At 33.3% G+C, this 18,355-nt stretch overlaps 1 protein-coding gene and 1 long non-coding RNA gene across 2 annotated transcripts; both read left to right on the top strand.

Moving 5' to 3' along the window:
* Positions 1 to 668: 668 nt before the first annotated feature.
* On the top strand, positions 669 to 1,830 carry LOC122584680. The gene is made up of 3 exons (XR_006321577.1): positions 669 to 702; positions 1,152 to 1,202; positions 1,559 to 1,830. It is a non-coding gene; the product is annotated as an uncharacterized LOC122584680 (long non-coding RNA).
* Positions 1,831 to 15,158: 13,328 nt separating this feature from the next.
* On the top strand, positions 15,159 to 18,355 carry LOC122585911 (FT-interacting protein 7). The gene has a single exon (XM_043758029.1). The coding sequence runs from the start codon at positions 15,224 to 15,226 to the stop codon at positions 18,203 to 18,205; it is 2,982 nt and encodes a 993-aa protein (XP_043613964.1). The 5' UTR covers positions 15,159 to 15,223; the 3' UTR covers positions 18,206 to 18,355.

The raw sequence follows: 18,355 nt of genomic DNA on the forward strand, positions 1-18,355 counted from the left end.
TAAAAAATGTAAAATATAAAAATTATAAAATACAAAATGTTAAAAATTAAGGAAAAATAAATAAATTTAATAATTAAGAAAAAAACAAAATGTTAATAAAACAAATATTACAAAACATATATAATTCTATGAATTAAAAAGTTTTAGGGTTTAAAAAACATTAAGAAAGAACTTAAAAAGTTGCATTAAAACTTAAACATCTATCAAAACAACAGGGGATATTATGTAACTTTAAAAAATAAAGAGAAATAAAAATAAAGTATGGTGATGGCTACTTTGTAACACCCCGTAATTTAAGGTATTATAATAATGATAATACTATTACTTTTACTATTATAAAATGATTTTGATAAAAATTAAAATATGATAGGTGACCGTATATAGAGTCGAGATTATACTATTTAATAGCCGGATACTTTAAGTATCTAGACTTATGTTTTAAAGTAACGGGTGTTTAAACGATTTGTATTAGAGGGATTAGGAGTGTAAATACCCGTTAAATTAGTAGATAAACATGATATAGTGGAGCTTTATGGATTATACACATATACACCTACATACATACTTATCAGACTTCATCTGATACTCCCTCCAAAGAGAGAAACACAGGAAAATCAAGAAGAAAAGAAAGGAGGGCTGAATTCATGTTTAATTTATCCTCTTTATATTGATTTCAAGTGATATTCCCATCATTTAATTCAAGTAAGTTGTTGTTCATAATTCTTAAGCAAAAAGTCTTGACTTTTGATGAGATATAGAATAAAAGACTGGAATTGAGCTAAAAGATTTTAGGGTTTTGTTTCTATGATGTTAACAAACATATAGGAACCATCAATTTTAACTATTGTAAGAATTTTTATGAAAGATGATTTTATGACCTAACTATGATTATATGAAAAATCATGTTTAGTGAAACAATAGAAGTTTTTCATAAATTAAAAGGTTTAATGAGCTTATATGATGATATTAATGTTGTTTAGTTAGTGGGTTATGGTAGAAAATTCACTAGCCAAGATTATGAGTTAACTAGTAAGTTGTACATGAAGTTTGACTTTTAAAAGTCAAACTGGTCAAGTTAAGATTTGTGGTGAAATTTGTTTAAGAGAAGTTCTTATGGTTATTATAATGATATTTATATGTTAATTGTATAGGTGCTAAAGTTGGAAGTCTCATTGTGATTGAATTGCTAGTAAGCGGCTAAGGTGAGTAATATGGGGATTAGACGGGTCACATGACCACATGACCCCGAGGTGTCATGTAGTCATGTGATAGTTACAGTTAGACTATATGACCCCGAGGTGTCATATAGTTCTTTGATAGTTATGTTACGTGTAATGCGATAAGAGTTGTTTGTATCATAGGGATATTCTAGCTTTATTGTTAGATTAAAGTTGTTATGTGCTAAGTTGTTATATGTGTTGCATATGCTCGGATCCGTTGCAAGATAAGAGTTGTAAATCCCTATGTTTGCCATTGATAAGATGTTGATATGCTTGTTTAATTGCTTATATTGCTCACTAAGCTTTTTGCTTATTTCTTTAGTTGTTTAACTTGGTAGGTGCAAGCGGGTCAGGTTTTAAGAAAGAACACCGGGAAGGAAAGGCTAGTGAGGAAGCTTAGCGTGGACTTACTTGTGCTAGTAGGTATATGAAAGTCTCTTTTTGAATTGCCGAGTTGATGCCCAACTTGAATTAAATCGCCCTGTATTTTGAGTTAGTATGTAATGGAACGGGTCGTCCATATTTTGATTAACCTTGTTGGTCAATGGCAAGTTGGGGTCTTCTTGTAAATTATGGTAGTTAAGACAACTCTACAATATTTTCATGTAAGTTTAAGGCCATGTAATATGGTCATGTTGTTTATGCATGTAAAAGTCTTAGTTTTACCCATTTTGCATATCATTGGGTGGAATAACCTAATTAGGTCTTCTTATGGGTCAAAAAGGATATTTTGAGTTGAATGTATTCTAATTATGGTACAAAAGAGATCTGCACTTAGGTAGGTTTATGTGTAGTCATTTCATATAAATTTTGGTTAGTCAAAGTCATATTGCGTCTAAGTTAGTATCATTGACCCGTTTGAACTCAAATTCCGGAACAGAAGGCTCAATCAAGTCACATATTGTATTTCAATTTATTCTGTAAGTTTTGGTGTCTTGAAGTTGATTTTTGGTCGATTTAGGGGTCGTTGACCATCTTGAAGAAAAAAATGTCAAAAATGACTTTCAGGTCAACTTTGAAGGCCTGTATCTTTGAAATGGTTCAGTTCTGGTTCAAGTGGCTTACGTGGTTGGAAAGTAGACTTCGAGGGCTTCGAAATGGTATAAGATATGTTTAGTTTTGTCCAAAGAAAAGTGGGTCAAACTGTGTCGTAAAACAGCTGCTAGGTGCTGTTTGTTTTCTGATCAGCAAGTTGCTGTATTTTTTCAGCAACCTTCATGTTCCTGGGCTGTTTTTGAACTGCTGTAATTTTGTGTGTGTCTTGTTTTGGGTGAAACCAAAAACAGGTATTGAAAGTATGGTTGTAGCTCTTTGAAATGGTACAGGTTTCATGCAATACGGATGTGTTTAAGTGTGTCAAATATACGTCACAAAACTGCCCGTTGGAGCAGTTTTCTTGTAAGTCAATTGAATTTAAAATGGTTATAACTTTCAAACGATAACTCCGTTTTTAGTAAATGAGCTATCCACGGAAAGGGGAAGAAGTCTACTTTCTAATGGTTATGGTATTAAAGTCTAAATCAAAATTAATTTCAAGTTATAAGTTGTTGAACAGCTGTTGTCCTAGTCGGTCGCCCCATTTTAGTTTGTATAAGAGTCGGGACCTATTGTATACATATGTATTGATAAGAATACACATGTTTCTGTTATTAAACCATGTTTTTTTTATAAAAAAAAAAGTTGGGCGTTTCATACTTGGATTGAAAATAAACTAAAGAATGCTAAGCAATATAACCAACTTCATGCTTGTTTCATTACTTGGTTCTTAAAATTTATAAGCGATATGAATTTTATGGCAAAAATAAATAAATAAACACTGTTCACATAATCTTACCCCTTTTATAATGATCAAAAAGCTAGATAAGACTTTATGAATCTAACGATAAGGAGTTTCAAATGCATTATGCTTTATGCCCTTGATGTGTTAACTCAATGGTCAAAGAGTTTTTTATAATAAGGTTTCTCCTGCAGGTTCAAATCCTGTGGTTAGGGTGAACCGGCGTATACGCTTTCGCATGAGAGGTGTTAGTCATTTATCCATTGATGCCTTTAAAAAAATGCAAATAACGACATAACGTAGCACGTTTTTCTTTTGTTCAAACTACTAATTACAATATCCTTGATTAGATTAATCAGGAATCAGTTTTATAGAAAATAAGATTACCATGTATGCAACATAAATCCCTTTAATTTTTTTTAATCATAGTTTCATAACCATAATAGTAATTGTGTATAAAAACATGGGAAAATTACTTAAATTTTAGAGTATATATCCTAATTTGAACACCTAGAAAATAAATTACCCATCTAGTCAAATAATCCTTGGCATCTAACAATACTAGTAAGAAACATAATTAATCAATTAAATAATGCCAAGTGTCCATGACTTATGATTATAAGCTAACTATTATTGTAGTGTCTCATCTATAATTCTTTATAATAATTATCAATTTTTTATTCTTAAAAAATACTAGAAAATGGTTAGAATCAAAAGAACTAAATTACCTTTAATAAACATCATTTATAGAAAGGATTATTTATAGAAAGGATTATTTGAGATTACCAACTTTGCTCTTAATGAATTAATTTACACTTTAAACCTTTTTTTTTGCTAATTTACACTCTAAGTCCTTATTTTCTAAAATATTTCCACTATCACCATTACATCAACTTACACGGTTACACCGCTCGACACCAATTGTTGATGTCATCACCCCGTCACCGACACCACTAAACCACCATCGCTGTTACCACCGTTGCATTGTGCGGATACAATATTAGTTGAAAGTCTATAAATGCTTCGTGCAAGCTCGGTTCATTTATGGAAAAATCTTTTCCAGCCATAGAAGGTAGGGGAGCTGATCAATAACTTGGACATATAGTTGAGTGGTTTAATGCATTGGTTTGCTAAACAAATTTATTAGTTGCACTCTCATTCCCTCAATGAATCACTGTTTAAAGCTCATTGAGACATTTTTTATATTGTTTATTTAAAGTTCACATTGCATCAATTTTGCCTACTTGATTGTAAAATTTTCACAAGTATACTGGTATTATGACAAAATAAATAACAAGTTCAACTAGAATTGTATTCTTCTTTTATGTAGATGAATATTTAGTTGCAAGATAAGATGGGAGCTTCGATAAATTGGCCTCCGCCGGAAAGTTTGATTGAAGGGATGTTAGTGTGATGAATTACTCATCTTTTTAAGAACAACGTACTTCAAACACGAATAGTAAAGCTATTGAAGTCGATGTAATTTTGAAGTATTCACACAGTTGATCACGATGCACTTATGGATGGTTTGTTGGTTAGAGGCTCACGTTATCTAAAGTCAATGATGCAATATTCAACAAGTCAATAGTCCATTGGAGTAGGGCAGGTAATTTTTGAGTACTATCTTATTTTGAGTTCATATAATTTACACATGTGAAAGTTAACTTATACATATGTAAGTTGTGGTGGCGGTGGTCGTCGTCGCTGAAAAATCATGGTGGTGGTCGGAAATGATGGTAGTGGTGGTAGGAGATGGTTGGAATTTGAGAAAATGGAAGAAAATTAATAGATTCAAATTAGATTCAAAATAAGCTGGACTCAAAATAACTTTTCTTCATTGAAGTAATCTCCCAATAACTATAAACCAACCCTTGGATTAAAAAAAAATAATCTTCACCGTTGGATTGCTTTCCTAACATGTTTCTATCTTGCTTTAGACTAAGTCCTCCAGTTTTATGTGACCTGCGATTGTTGCACATATACTCTTGTGTATCAGAGTTCTAAAATGTATGGTTTGTGTATGATTTAGCTATCCTAAAACCTGTTGATGGACCATCAGCCAAAGATTAGAGAGGTGGAAGATCTACTTCGTTGAACATCATTTCTAGATATGGGTTTCTTTATTAATAAACTTGAAACATCATGTGTAGATATGTGATATTGATGAAGCTGGTCCATAAAGGTCAGAACTAGCCTTATGCATTGTTTCATTGTTTGTCTAGGGATATTTGGAGGCTTTTTTTTTTTTTTTTATTGTTACATACTTTTTAAGGTAAACAAATGTTGACAAAGAAGTAGTGTAGGCAAAACTTTAATCTAATGGATGTAAAATAACATTCTCAAACCTTTTTATCTTATCTTCATCTTCTACTGTTGGTGATATCAAGTTTCATAAAAGTCGATGCTTTGGTAAATGGTTGATTAGTAGTCTTAAATACATGTACATGGTGATAGATGCTTTCACTTTTAGTGAATTATCTTTTTTGTTATTAAATTCTCTCAACTTTGCCTGGCTTGATTTGTCTCTTATAATATAATAAGATTTATTGAAGTACACTTGCAAAAGTAACCTTTGGCTATCATGATAAGATAAATTATTTCTCACAATTGTAATGTTTTGACAGGAAAAAGCTCTGTGATTGATGGATATGTATGAAAGAATTCATGAAACTCGCAAGAAGTAGTATCTTTTATTTTACAACTCATGGTATAATTTTGCAATCGTCAACCCGTGTTTTCACACGGGATCTACCGCTATACCTTTAAGAGTTAATCATAGTCTTAATATTATGGTTTGTAAACATATAAAATAAGGCAACTATTTTTATAAGACATATTTTAAGTTATTTATTAAAGTTATATTTCCAAACATATCCCCTTTTTTCATATGGGTTTTACATCTAGTTACTAAGAGTATATCCCATTTCTCTTTCTTTCTTATACTATTCTTTTTATTCTTCCATATTTTCTCTACACGAGAGAATCCTTTGACCATTTTCTTTGATTACTTCGTGGATTTAAGAGGGGTGGTCGGCAATTTGTATCAATCAAATGGGTGGTCGGCGGTTTACCTTAAAGTGTGTGGTTTATGCTAGCGCAATCAATAAAAAATGATTCGCGTCCGGCGATGACAGTTTGAAGAATTCAAGATCGGGACTTATTATCACCATCAAACCCACAAATAAACCCTCCATCAACATTATATGGTTTCTACCTTTTTTCTTATTTATTTCGTTTGATAATAACATTATAGATTACAATAATAAGAATAATAACAAGTCTTCATCAACATCCTTTCGTCTAAGCCATCAACAAAATAAAACCCACCGATTAAACCCAAAACTTAAAACTTACAAATTGAATCCACACTTCAAAAATATCAAAAAAAAAAATCATTTATTCAAAGAAGCCAAGAACACAAATCAAACCTGGTAATGAAAGAGAAAGAAAAGCAGAGCAAGGAATACCAGAAAATATGGTAGAGCGAGAATAATTAAAGGTTTGAAAAAAAAACAAAAAAATAAATAAAAAGTAGCCGTTTAATTTTGAAATGGTAATAAAAAATGGTTTTTTTAATTTGGGCCCCACATCTCTCCCTAACGCGCGTCTGATTTTGGAAGTGGGCTCCCGGACGCACCAAAAACGCAGCCCGTGCTAATAGGCTCTTCCACCCTGTCGAAGTCGGACGCAGCCAGACGCATGGGGAAGAAGCCTATAAGCACCGGTCTTAGTAGTTTTACCCCATGGATTGTTTTTCTGTAACCAAACCCACTGTCATATATCACTATTTAATACAATAAGATAACTAACAACGGAGTTTCAATTTCCAGCAAAAGCATGCATCCTTAGAAAACTATATATCATACAACAAATAGTAGACAATAAAGAAAAAAATATATAAAATTTAATTATAATCTTTAGTTCATAAGAAAGGAAAAGAAAAAAAAAAGTCCACGTGACTTTTCTTGGAAGGCCACAGTAAAAAAGGGGTTCTTTATATAATATAAGTATATATATATATATATATATATATATTGTAGTTTAGTCTTTCTCAAATTCAGTATATATCTTGTGGTTATGATGAGATCAAATAAGAAGTTTGATAGAAATTCAAACCTGAGCGCTCGTAGAAACTCTTTTGATTTTCTTTGAACTCTTCTTCTTGGGCTCAGTCGTCTTCTTTGAAATCTTCTTACTACTACCGCATCACCAATCTCCACCTCAACCCCGGGCTGACCACCATCATCTTCAACAACTAGGAAACAAATCCGGATGTTGTGACTTAATCAAACATTTCAAATGGCGACTAAAGTAGCTTAATCTTATATCTACTCCTTGTTTTAACTCTTGTTCTACTAGCATCCACATGAACTTTGAAAGGTCAAACTATCTCGGGTGCACATCCATTATACTATCCACCATCTGATATCTTTCTTGTGACATGTAGTAGCAGAACTCAGATACATCACTTTGAGAACAAATTCATGCAAGAACAATGCATACTCTTCGTCATTCGGATCAACTGGAGGCATATAATCCTCGTATGGGGCATCAACATAAATTTTAGGCACATTAAAGGCAGCAGCTAAAGCGCATCTATTTATGTTCACGTGCGTTCCCTGACTACCGATTGATGTGTTTTTGGATGGTAAGTGGCCAACAATTCTGCCAACAAATTGGCATCTACTTCCTTCTCTTTAATAATTGCTTCAACAAATTCGAAAAATACATATTTTTTAAAAAACTTCGGTGTCGTTTTTAAAGGCTAAATCAATATCTAAGTTTTTTGAGAATTTAAGATTCGAAATTATCTGTTGGATCTGAGACTGCATTGAATGAAATTGGGTTTCTTTTATCAAACGAGGATTTCATGGTTTTAAATGGGTTTTATGTTTTTGTTTTACGTGTACCGCAATGGAATGAAATTAGGCTTCATTTATCGAACATGGATTTTAGGGTTTTGAAAGGGTTTATGTTTTCAATTACACTACATTCTCCAGTTCTTTTGAAAGAAAAGAAAGGAGGGGATTAGACATGGAAAGAAAAGATAAGAAATTACATAGAAAAAAATGCATTAAGTTGAAATGAAAAGATAAGAAATTATATAGAAATTTAATTATAATCTTAGTTCATAAGAAAGGAAAAGAAAAGGAAAAAAAAAACAACTTTACAATTATACCTTTAATTGGAGAGTAAAAGTTGGTTTAATTAAGCAAATAAGTAACTTTGACCTATAGCATTTTGCTAGTTTGGTCTTCTTTAATAAAATTCTTTTTGTCGTTAAAAAAAAAAAAAGTTTCATGTCGATAATAATATATTGTTTATAAAAACATGAACGAACGAAAAATTATTTCGAAATGCGTAGAATGAGGGGATTTCATGTGGAGGACACATGTGATAATATTGCAGCATTAATGACGGGCCACGTGGTAGTAACTGTACGTGCCCCTTTTTCTTCATCATAGGCCGGTTGGCCCATTTTTCGTCATGGGGATTTTATCTTATCTAATTTTGTGTACAATGAACTTGATTTTAATGCTAACATGTAATACTCCGTAACAACATTCCCACAAACAATAAGCATAAACTAACTTAAAAGAAAAAACATTTACAAAAGAACTCTTCAGCCAAGTTTAACACGATTATTTATGTCTAATGGTCACCAAAATCGAATGATAAAGAGATTACTATTTAATTTTGCTAGATTAGACTTAATATTTATTTTATTTTTTAAACTGCGAATTAGTTGTTAGCGTTCGAGACGCAACATAAACAACCAATTGAACAGTATGAAAAGCTCAAACCACACGTGTTTAGACTGAAATAACTCGGGGCTTAAAACCCCCTTCAGTTTGACTTCTTTTTAGTTTTTACGGGTCTACCCTTTATTCCCAACACAACATATGTATTACATGGTACATTGGGAAGGGACTCATGAGTCAAAAACATATCGACATACATATACACCATACAAGTGAACTGAATTCCATCATCCGATCAACTGGTGTTTAATTATATTAATTATACCTATGATCGTATTTTATTAAAATCTTACCTAAGGGGGGAGGGTGTGGGCTTCGGTTTGATGTGGGTGGATATGAAACTGACTAAATACTCCATTTCCTCTTCATCGGCTTATAATTAGTTTGAGTGACTTCGGTTTCGGAAACCAAATGTCATAGTGAAAGAACGTATTAAATGGATGCTTTTGACTGAGTGAGAAGTAACATTTGAATGACTTGAACAATTAAAAAATGTTGTTTGGTAATAAAAAAACTTTTCCCATTTAACTTTTATCTATATAAAGTATAAACACAAACACAATACACAAAACATAAGAAATGACTCCAACACAAAACAGTTTCTCGATCCACATATATTACTCCTTAAAAAATAATGTATTGTATAATGTAAAGTATAATGTAATGTATTTTTTATATAATTATTCATTATGTATATTAAAAGAATAAAATTTTCTATGTGCGTATTCAAAGAAAGCAAACTAGTCTAATAAAAATGATGATTTTTTATATGATAAATACTAAAAGAATAGAATTAAATACTAAGTTATATCATGACACCCAATAAAAGATGAATTTTTAGATTAAAGGATTGAAATGACTTGGAAACATATTATTGGTTTAAGGTATAGGTTGATGAGGGTTGGTGTATCATGACACCTTCCCCCCTAAAGCTTTTGGTTTCAAAAACTATTTTAAGACATGAAAAATGTGTTCCATCAGAGCATCCCTAATGGGTGGGGTGAATACTATACAATACATTGTCACGTCAGCGCCACATTAAATAAACTTCTTTCCAGTACATTTTTCTCAATTCACACCCAATACCCAATACATCCAATACATTCCAATACACTCTAACATATTTATTTTCAAATTTTTAATAAATATTAATACTAAATAAATTAATAATAGAAATAATAATAATAATAATAATTTTTAAATAGTTTTTGAAATATATATATGGAACTATAGGTTCAAAAGCGTATATATACAAAATTATAGGGTATAAAATGAAAATTAATAATAAATATATAAATATGTATGTATTGTCTTCAACCTCGTCTCCCCTGCTTGCTGCCGGACTTCTTGCCGGAAACCGCACAAAACACAAATACACACACATACACAAAACACACACAGTCACACACAAAGATGTCTCTCTCTCTCTCTCTCTCTATATATATATATATATATATATAAATCGATTTTAAAATTTAAAAAATAAAGGTTCCGTATTCCCCACCACGAAAGGGACCAATACGCAATCCAATACGCTCGAATACGGCCCACACCCAATAGTGAACTGTATTAGATGTCGAATACGGCCATAGTATTGGTACATTAGGGGTCTTAGTGGTATACTTTAATGAGTAACTTTCACCTACAGCACACCTCCAACTTTTGATGCATATAAAATTGGTTCTTTATTGTGGCTTTAGCTCGATCATACGTAGTTATATATTTCATCACCCTTTCAAATGATCATGCAAGATTTGGATGATCTCACCTTGTACTTTGCTTAAAATGATAATGGGGGTGTTTTTAGATTAGGTCGATCCCCCCCCCCCCCCCCCCCCCCCCCCCCCCCTTTTTGTGTTTCTTTTCATTTAAATTAAGCATGACATATGATAGAGTGTATTGACCACACAATTAACACGATTGCACGTAACCTCCTTTTCTTTATGGTTTTAAATTTGACATGTGAGAAATTTTAAATACAAACTTAGATACAAGATTGTCACATATTCTCTTCCCTCATGAGTATATACTATTTCTTATTTTGAAATAAGTTATGAATAATAACTCAATTATATTGAATAATGATGTATGAATCTTGAATGATGAAATTCTGTATACCATAGATGTTATTTTGATTTTTGAGTAAATTATAGTGTGTATAATTTCACTTTCGAAAAAAATTTAGAGACTACAAAATGAGACACATAATTCAAGTTTAATAAATTTAAATCTGATGTAATAAAATAATAAACCGATCAAAGTATTGGAATCAATATTTCCACATAAATAAAATAACTAGTAAGTAGTAACCATTATAAATATTGGTCTATTTTGGGTTTTTTTTTCCAACAAAGTATTAAGGGTGAAGGCTTTCTACTATGCACTCGATTAAGATAATGCAAGCTAGATCTCATATTGTGAGCAACTAATCCATACTTTTTGAGAAAAAAAAAAGAGTTAATTGCAAGATTGGTCCCTGTGGTTTGTATATTTTAGCAAGAGGGGTCCCTTTTCGATAATCGTTGCAATGGGGGTCCCTATTTTGAGAATTTTTTGCATAATTGGTCCCTTTTTGACGGATCCGTTAAAGGTGGCCGTTAAGTGTGCACGTGTGTCGCACGTGTGGGGGTATTTATGTACTTTCTACTCCACAGGGACCCCCATTGCTAAAACGGAAAAACCATTGGGACCAATCTTGCAACTTTTTTAAAAATTCATCAATATATAATACCTTTTAACTTTTCCATTAAATAATAAATCTTATTAAACAATTAACTTAAATATAATTTTTAACTCTTTTTAACTTTTCATGATTATTTGTTATTAAAAAACTAAAACATATTACCACTAAAAAATTTAAAACTTATAAATACTTCAATTTATGATTAACTCTAATTCACATAATAACATATATTTACTTTCTAAGAATATATCAAAAGATTTTGTTTTTGACACGAGAATAGATAATTAAAATACCACATATGACATTTTTATTATTCGAACCAGGTTGGTTTTTTTTTTTTAATAAATATCAAATTCTTAACATGCAATCTTTTATTTATATAATCTTATATAATAACAAAAATTATATATAAATAGCTTTCATAAATAAAAATATTTATATAAATAATATCTCCATTATTAAAATTTAAAAGTATACATAAATCTACTACTAGGGACTTAATGAGCATATAATTGTATGTTACAATATCTTGAATTAAATTAATTATTAATTATCATAATACTTGTAGAAAAAGTTTTATAAATTTAAAATTTTTAAAAACTCATCACTAAATAATACCTTTTAACTTTCTAAAAATTTTTATAAACTTATCATTTTCAAAAATCCACCACTAAAGAATACCTTTTAACTTTTAAAAAGTTTTATAAACTTACAATTTTTAAAAATCCACCCCTAATTAATACCTTGTAACTTTTTAAAAAGTTGTATAAACTTTCAATTTTTAAAAATCTATCACTAAATAATACCTTTTAACTTTAAGTGAATTATTTTATAAAATTATTTTTTTTTATAGAAAAGTTTAAAGGTATTGTTTAGTGATGGATTTTTTAAAAAGTTGCAAGATTGGTCCCTGTGGTTTTTCCATTTTAGCAATGGGGGGTCCCTGTGGGGTAGAAAGTACATAAATACCCCCACACTGCGACACACGTGCACACTTGACGGCCACTTTTAACAGATCCGTCAAAAAGCGACCAATTTTGCAAAAAATTCTCAAAATAGGAACCCCCATTGCAACGATTCTCAAAAAGGACCCCCTTGCTAAAATATACAAACCACCGAGACCAATCTTGCAATCAACTAAAAAAAAAACTATTATATTTTTGTTGTAATTGCAATCGACAAACGTATACATAATGTGATATATTATCAAGGCAAATTCTCACATCTTCCCTTCCTAAACTCTCCTAAAAAGAACTCGCCTATTTTTAGATAGTATTTTTATAGGTGATTAAATCTAGATATATGTTTTTATATCTGACTATTAAGATAATATTACTTTAATTTAATGCAATTACAGGTGCGAGTGGCTGGTTTGTATTGTCATATCTCTCAAGTTACAACCGCAACATCTATCATCTCACCTACAAGACTCAACCCTCAATCTAAGTATATAATTTTCATATATGTATATAATGCATATCTTGGTAGCAATCCTATATAAAAGGTTAAATGACAATATGTGTGTCCATCCCTATTTAAAATGCCACATAAACAAGATATGTTATTTTAAATTTATCGGCAACAAGGGATATGTTATGTGTACCCTGAATCATAACAAGAGTTTGGGCCACATCTTGAGATTGCAAAAGTAAGTCAAACAAACCTCCATCTACGGTCTTTCTCACATGGTCTACCTTACTGAAAACAAAATCTAAAATGCCACATCATTTTCCATTCCTCGTTTTGAACACAATGTAAACACAATTAAAATAAAAAACAAATTAAACAAACAAACACACATATGCATACACTGCATTGTATGTATTCTCTCTCACAATTTCTTCTCTTTTGGCATTAAGCTACTAAATTTAATAGGACTTGTCAGATTTTTTGATACGACTTGCTGCTGCTAGCTCTATCTTCAATACAACACTACACAACAAATATATATATCTGTATAGGATGATGTATCTCATTTTCTAGTGGCTGATAGCTCTTACTCAGGTACTTCTCTTTTTCTTTTTTAGCTCTTTATTTTAGTTTTTTATAAATGGTGGTTTTTTTACTTCATTGTGAAAAGACTGAGATCTGGGTTACTTTAGATTAAATTTGGTGGTATATAATGATTATATTGCATGACCCATTATGTCAAATATATAATGAATCTTGTTCTTGATATGGGGTTATTTTGCACAAATGGAAACCCAACTCATTATGGGTCTCAAGCTTTCATTTTTATGGTTGAAAAATGAAGAATCTTGAACTTTTGTTACAATGCGAGTGAAATGAGATCTGGGTTTTTGTGGGGTTTGAGTAATTGACCTGTTCCTGGCTTTTGTGTTAATTTATGATGTTAAAAGGTCACATTTTTATTGATTTAAAACCATAAATGGCACTTTTGTTTTCAAGTTTTAGTCAATGAAGATCTGGGCTTTGGTGCAATTTATATATATATATCTAAATCTTATGCATTAGTTTAAGTGTGGGCCTTCTTATTTTCCTTAAACAAATTATTTATGTTTAGGTGATGGATCTATGTGAGTTATTTACTTATCTAAACCCAATAATCTTCTAAACATTTTATTTGTTTTAAATTAAAAATGATCAAAAATGTCTTTTTCACACATGATCATTGGCTTTTTGTGTGATTCATTTAAATATATTTGAATCTAAAGAATCAAGAAGTATTATCTAAGAATCTTGAAAGCTTTTTAAGCTTCTCATTTTGTATGTTAATGTTAAAGATTGTCAACTTTTTCATAAATTCTTTTAAATATGTATTAAAGCTAAAGAATCATCCCTCCAAGAATCTTGAAACTTTGTTGCAAATGATTAAAGTAAATGTACTTTTTTTAAGGATTACGCATATAAATGCTTTTTGTTATGTTTTACTTTCTTGTATTTTGTCTTATGAGAAATTAATATTACCGGTTATTTCATATTGATCTTTTGGAGCTATTGGAAAGTAATGAGTTGGTTATTCATTTTCATATAAATCTTTTAAATCATGCTATGAACAGTTAAAGTGGCATGTGCATTTAGCTTCATTTTAGGGACCCTTTACTTTAACTTTCAGCAACTGTTGTATGTACTCCATCTTTAGATCTTATATTATATCATATTAAATCAAATAAACAATTCATAAATTATTTGTTTAAGGTTCATGGATCTGTCCTAAAAGTTAGATTAGCATAGTACGTTGTTTAAAAGTCTTTTAACCTTTTCCTAAATTTAGTCTAGATCTTGTACAACAAAAGATGATGATCACTCCTTAGGTGTTTTAAGTAAAACTAAAAGAAAAACAAGATCAGTTTTCAGTTCTCAAAGATAGAAATTTTCTAGTTTTATTTTATGTTTGAAATGAGGTTCTTCTTTTTCGCTTTCTTCTACTTTTTTTACATTAGATCGAAGAAGTTTGTATTATACAGTTTATGCGTATGTATTTAGACGTGTATAGAGAGACTTCTTTTTTTAGTCAGTAGTTACATAGCATTAATGTTGCTTGAAAAGTTGCTTATATATCTATGTAACTATGTTATGATTATTGCTAAGATAATTAGCACATAGCTTATGAGTACAACGTTAGTTTCATAGCACATGAGCAGTACACTTGTTATTGATATATTTCAATGTTATTTTGCTTTTCCTGAATTTTGAATGCGTTTTGTTGTTTTCGCTTTTTAACGTAATGGTTTTTTTCCTTCCTATTTTCAGGTTAAGCAAGCCATAATTCAGTATCCACTATCTGTAGTTCATCAGTAGTTGAATTCACCACTTGAATATGAGTCTCAAGCTTGGGGTAGATGTAGCTGGGGCCCATAACCTTCTTCCAAAAGATGGTCAAGGTTCATCAAGTGCATTTGTTGAGCTCTTTTTTGATGGTCAAACTTACCGTACAACAGTCAAAGAGAAAGACTTGGACCCTGTTTGGGATGAGAGCTTTTACTTCAATATTTCCGATCCTTCAATGCTCTCAAATTTCACACTCGACGCCTTTGTGTACAATAATGTCAAGGGTACCCATTCAAGGTCGTTTTTAGGAAAAGTTTCCATAACGGGAACTTCGTTTGTTCCATATTCGGACGCAGTTGTCTTGCACTACCCGTTAGAGAAACGTGGGATCTTCTCCCGTGTGAGGGGAGAACTTGGGCTTAAAGTTTATATAACCGATGACCCGACAATAAAGTCTTCTGAACCAGTGGTACACATGGCTCGAAACTCTGAAACAAAGCCCAAATTGGTTCAAGAGCCCGTTAAAAGAAGTGAAGTGAGGCATACTTTCCATCATCTCCCTCATCAGACTCAGGCTCCGGCCAATACTGCTGTTCCAGCTGCCCCACCGCCTATGATGCGATACGGATACGAGCAAATAAAGTCCAACCCTCCACCACCGCCTCCAAAGCTAGTTCATATGTACTCAGACTCTGCTTCCCAGCCAGTGGACTATGCGCTTAAGGAGACAAGCCCCTATCTGGGAGGTGGGAGAGTTGTTGGTGGGCGGGTTATTCATACAGATAAAGCTTCTTCTACATATGATCTTGTTGAGAAAATGCATTTCTTGTTTGTACGGGTTGTGAAGGCTCGTGATCTTCCTCACATGGATATAACTGGAAGTCTTGACCCATATGTTGAGGTTAGGATCGGGAACTATAAAGGGGTCACTAGGCATATCGAGAAAAACCAAAACCCGATGTGGAATATTGTTTTCGCGTTCTCGAGAGAGAGGATGCAAGCTTCTGTACTTGACGTTGTGGTTAAAGATAAGGATCTGCTCAAAGATGATTTTGTGGGGTTTGTTAGGTTTGACCTCAATGAGGTTCCGTTAAGGGTCCCACCTGATAGCCCATTAGCTCCACAATGGTACCGGCTCGAGGACAAGAAAGGCGACCGGATTAAGAGTGAGCTTATGCTGGCAGTCTGGATTGGGACTCAAGCTGACGAGGCATTTCCCGATGCATGGCACTCAGACGCAGCCACCCCGGTTGACAGTTCAGGGGCAGCATCAACATTGATTCGGTCAAAGGTTTATCAAGCGCCTCGTCTGTGGTATGTGCGGGTCAATGTGGTTGAGGCTCAGGACTTGGTTCCTACCGATAAGACTCGTTTCCCTGATACTTATGTAAAAGCTCACATCGGGAACCAGGTTATGAAGACAAAAACAGTCCAGGCCCGATCACTTAACCCGTTGTGGAACGAGGATCTGATTTTTGTTGCTGCTGAGCCCTTTGAGGACCATCTGATCCTTACAGTTGAAGACCGCGTGGGTCCCGGAAAAGATGAGATTCTAGGAAGGGTGATCATACCATTAAACATGGTTGAAAAACGAGCTGATGATCGGATAATCCATTCTCGGTGGTTTAATTTGGAAAAGCCCGTCGCCGTTGATGTCGATCAGCTGAAGAAAGATAAGTTTTCTATGAGGATTCATCTCAGGATTTGTCTTGATGGAGGTTACCATGTTCTTGACGAGTCAACTCACTACAGTAGCGATCTTAGACCAACTGCAAAACAACTGTGGAAGCCGACAATCGGAGTTTTAGAGCTGGGGATTTTAAATGCTGTCGGGCTGCACCCAATGAAAACCCGAGATGGAAGAGGGACATCTGATACTTATTGTGTTGCAAAATACGGGCATAAGTGGGTCAGAACCCGGACCATAGTTGACAATTTGAGCCCAAAGTATAATGAGCAGTATACATGGGAGGTGTTTGATACTGCAACAGTACTCACTGTCGGTGTATTCGATAACAGTCAGCTAGGGGACAAGGACTCAAGCAGTAAAGATCTAAAAATCGGAAAAGTCAGAATCCGTATTTCAACACTCGAGGCAGGTAGGGTTTATACTCATTCATATCCATTACTCGTGTTGAACCCAAAAGGTGTGAAGAAAATGGGTGAGGTCCACTTAGCTATTAGGTTCTCGTGCACAAACTTTGTCAACATGCTTTATACTTACTCTCGGCCGTTGTTACCAAAAATGCACTATGTCCGCCCATTCAGTGTGATGCAACTTGACATGTTGCGCCACCAGGCAGTCCTCATTGTAGCAACTCGCCTGGGTCGGGCTGAGCCACCACTTCGGAAGGAGGTGGTAGAATACATGTCTGATGTTGATTCACATCTCTGGAGTATGCGTCGAAGCAAAGCCAATTTTTTCCGGCTAATGACAATTTTTGCACCATTATTTGCGGTTTCAAAGTGGTTCGGTGACATCTGTATGTGGAGGAACCCAATCACGACGATCCTGGTTCACGTCCTCTTCATTATGCTCGTTTGCTTCCCTGAATTGATCTTGCCAACAGTTTTCCTCTACATGTTCTTGATCGGGATTTGGAATTTCAGATATCGTCCTCGTTATCCACCCCACATGAACACAAAAATTTCACAAGCCGAAGGGGTGCACCCTGATGAGCTTGATGAGGAGTTTGACACGTTCCCAACAAGCCGAAACCCGGACCTGGTTCGGATGAGGTATGACCGTCTACGAAGTGTGGCAGGGAGAATACAGACTGTGATAGGCGACATTGCAACCCAAGGGGAACGGATGCAGTCACTGCTGAGCTGGAGGGACCCTCGAGCCACTGCTATATTCGTTACCTTCTGTTTAGTAGCAGCAATTGTGTTATATGTTACACCATTTCAGGCAATTGCAGCCCTGATCGGGATCTATATGATGAGGCATCCTAGGTTCCGCCATCGTTTGCCTTCAGTTCCCATTAACTTCTTCAGAAGGCTGCCAGCTAGGACGGATAGCATGCTATGAGAACCTCATGTAGCTCAGCTGGATGGATGTTTGTTAGGCAACTGATTGACAAATAAGATATGTTGGTGTAATCCTTGATTTAGGTTTTGCTCTGAAGTCTAAAAACTTGAATATTTTGGTCCTTTAATAAATCTCTATATAATTCTAGTA

The sequence above is a fragment of the Erigeron canadensis genome, chromosome 1 (genome assembly GCF_010389155.1).
Source record: "Erigeron canadensis isolate Cc75 chromosome 1, C_canadensis_v1, whole genome shotgun sequence".
NCBI lineage: Eukaryota > Viridiplantae > Streptophyta > Magnoliopsida > Asterales > Asteraceae > Erigeron > Erigeron canadensis.

Coding starts and splice junctions, on each gene's coding strand:
- LOC122585911 (XM_043758029.1), top strand. CDS start 15,224: ATGAGTCTCAAGCTTGGGGTAGATGTAGCTGGGGCCCATAACCTTCTT.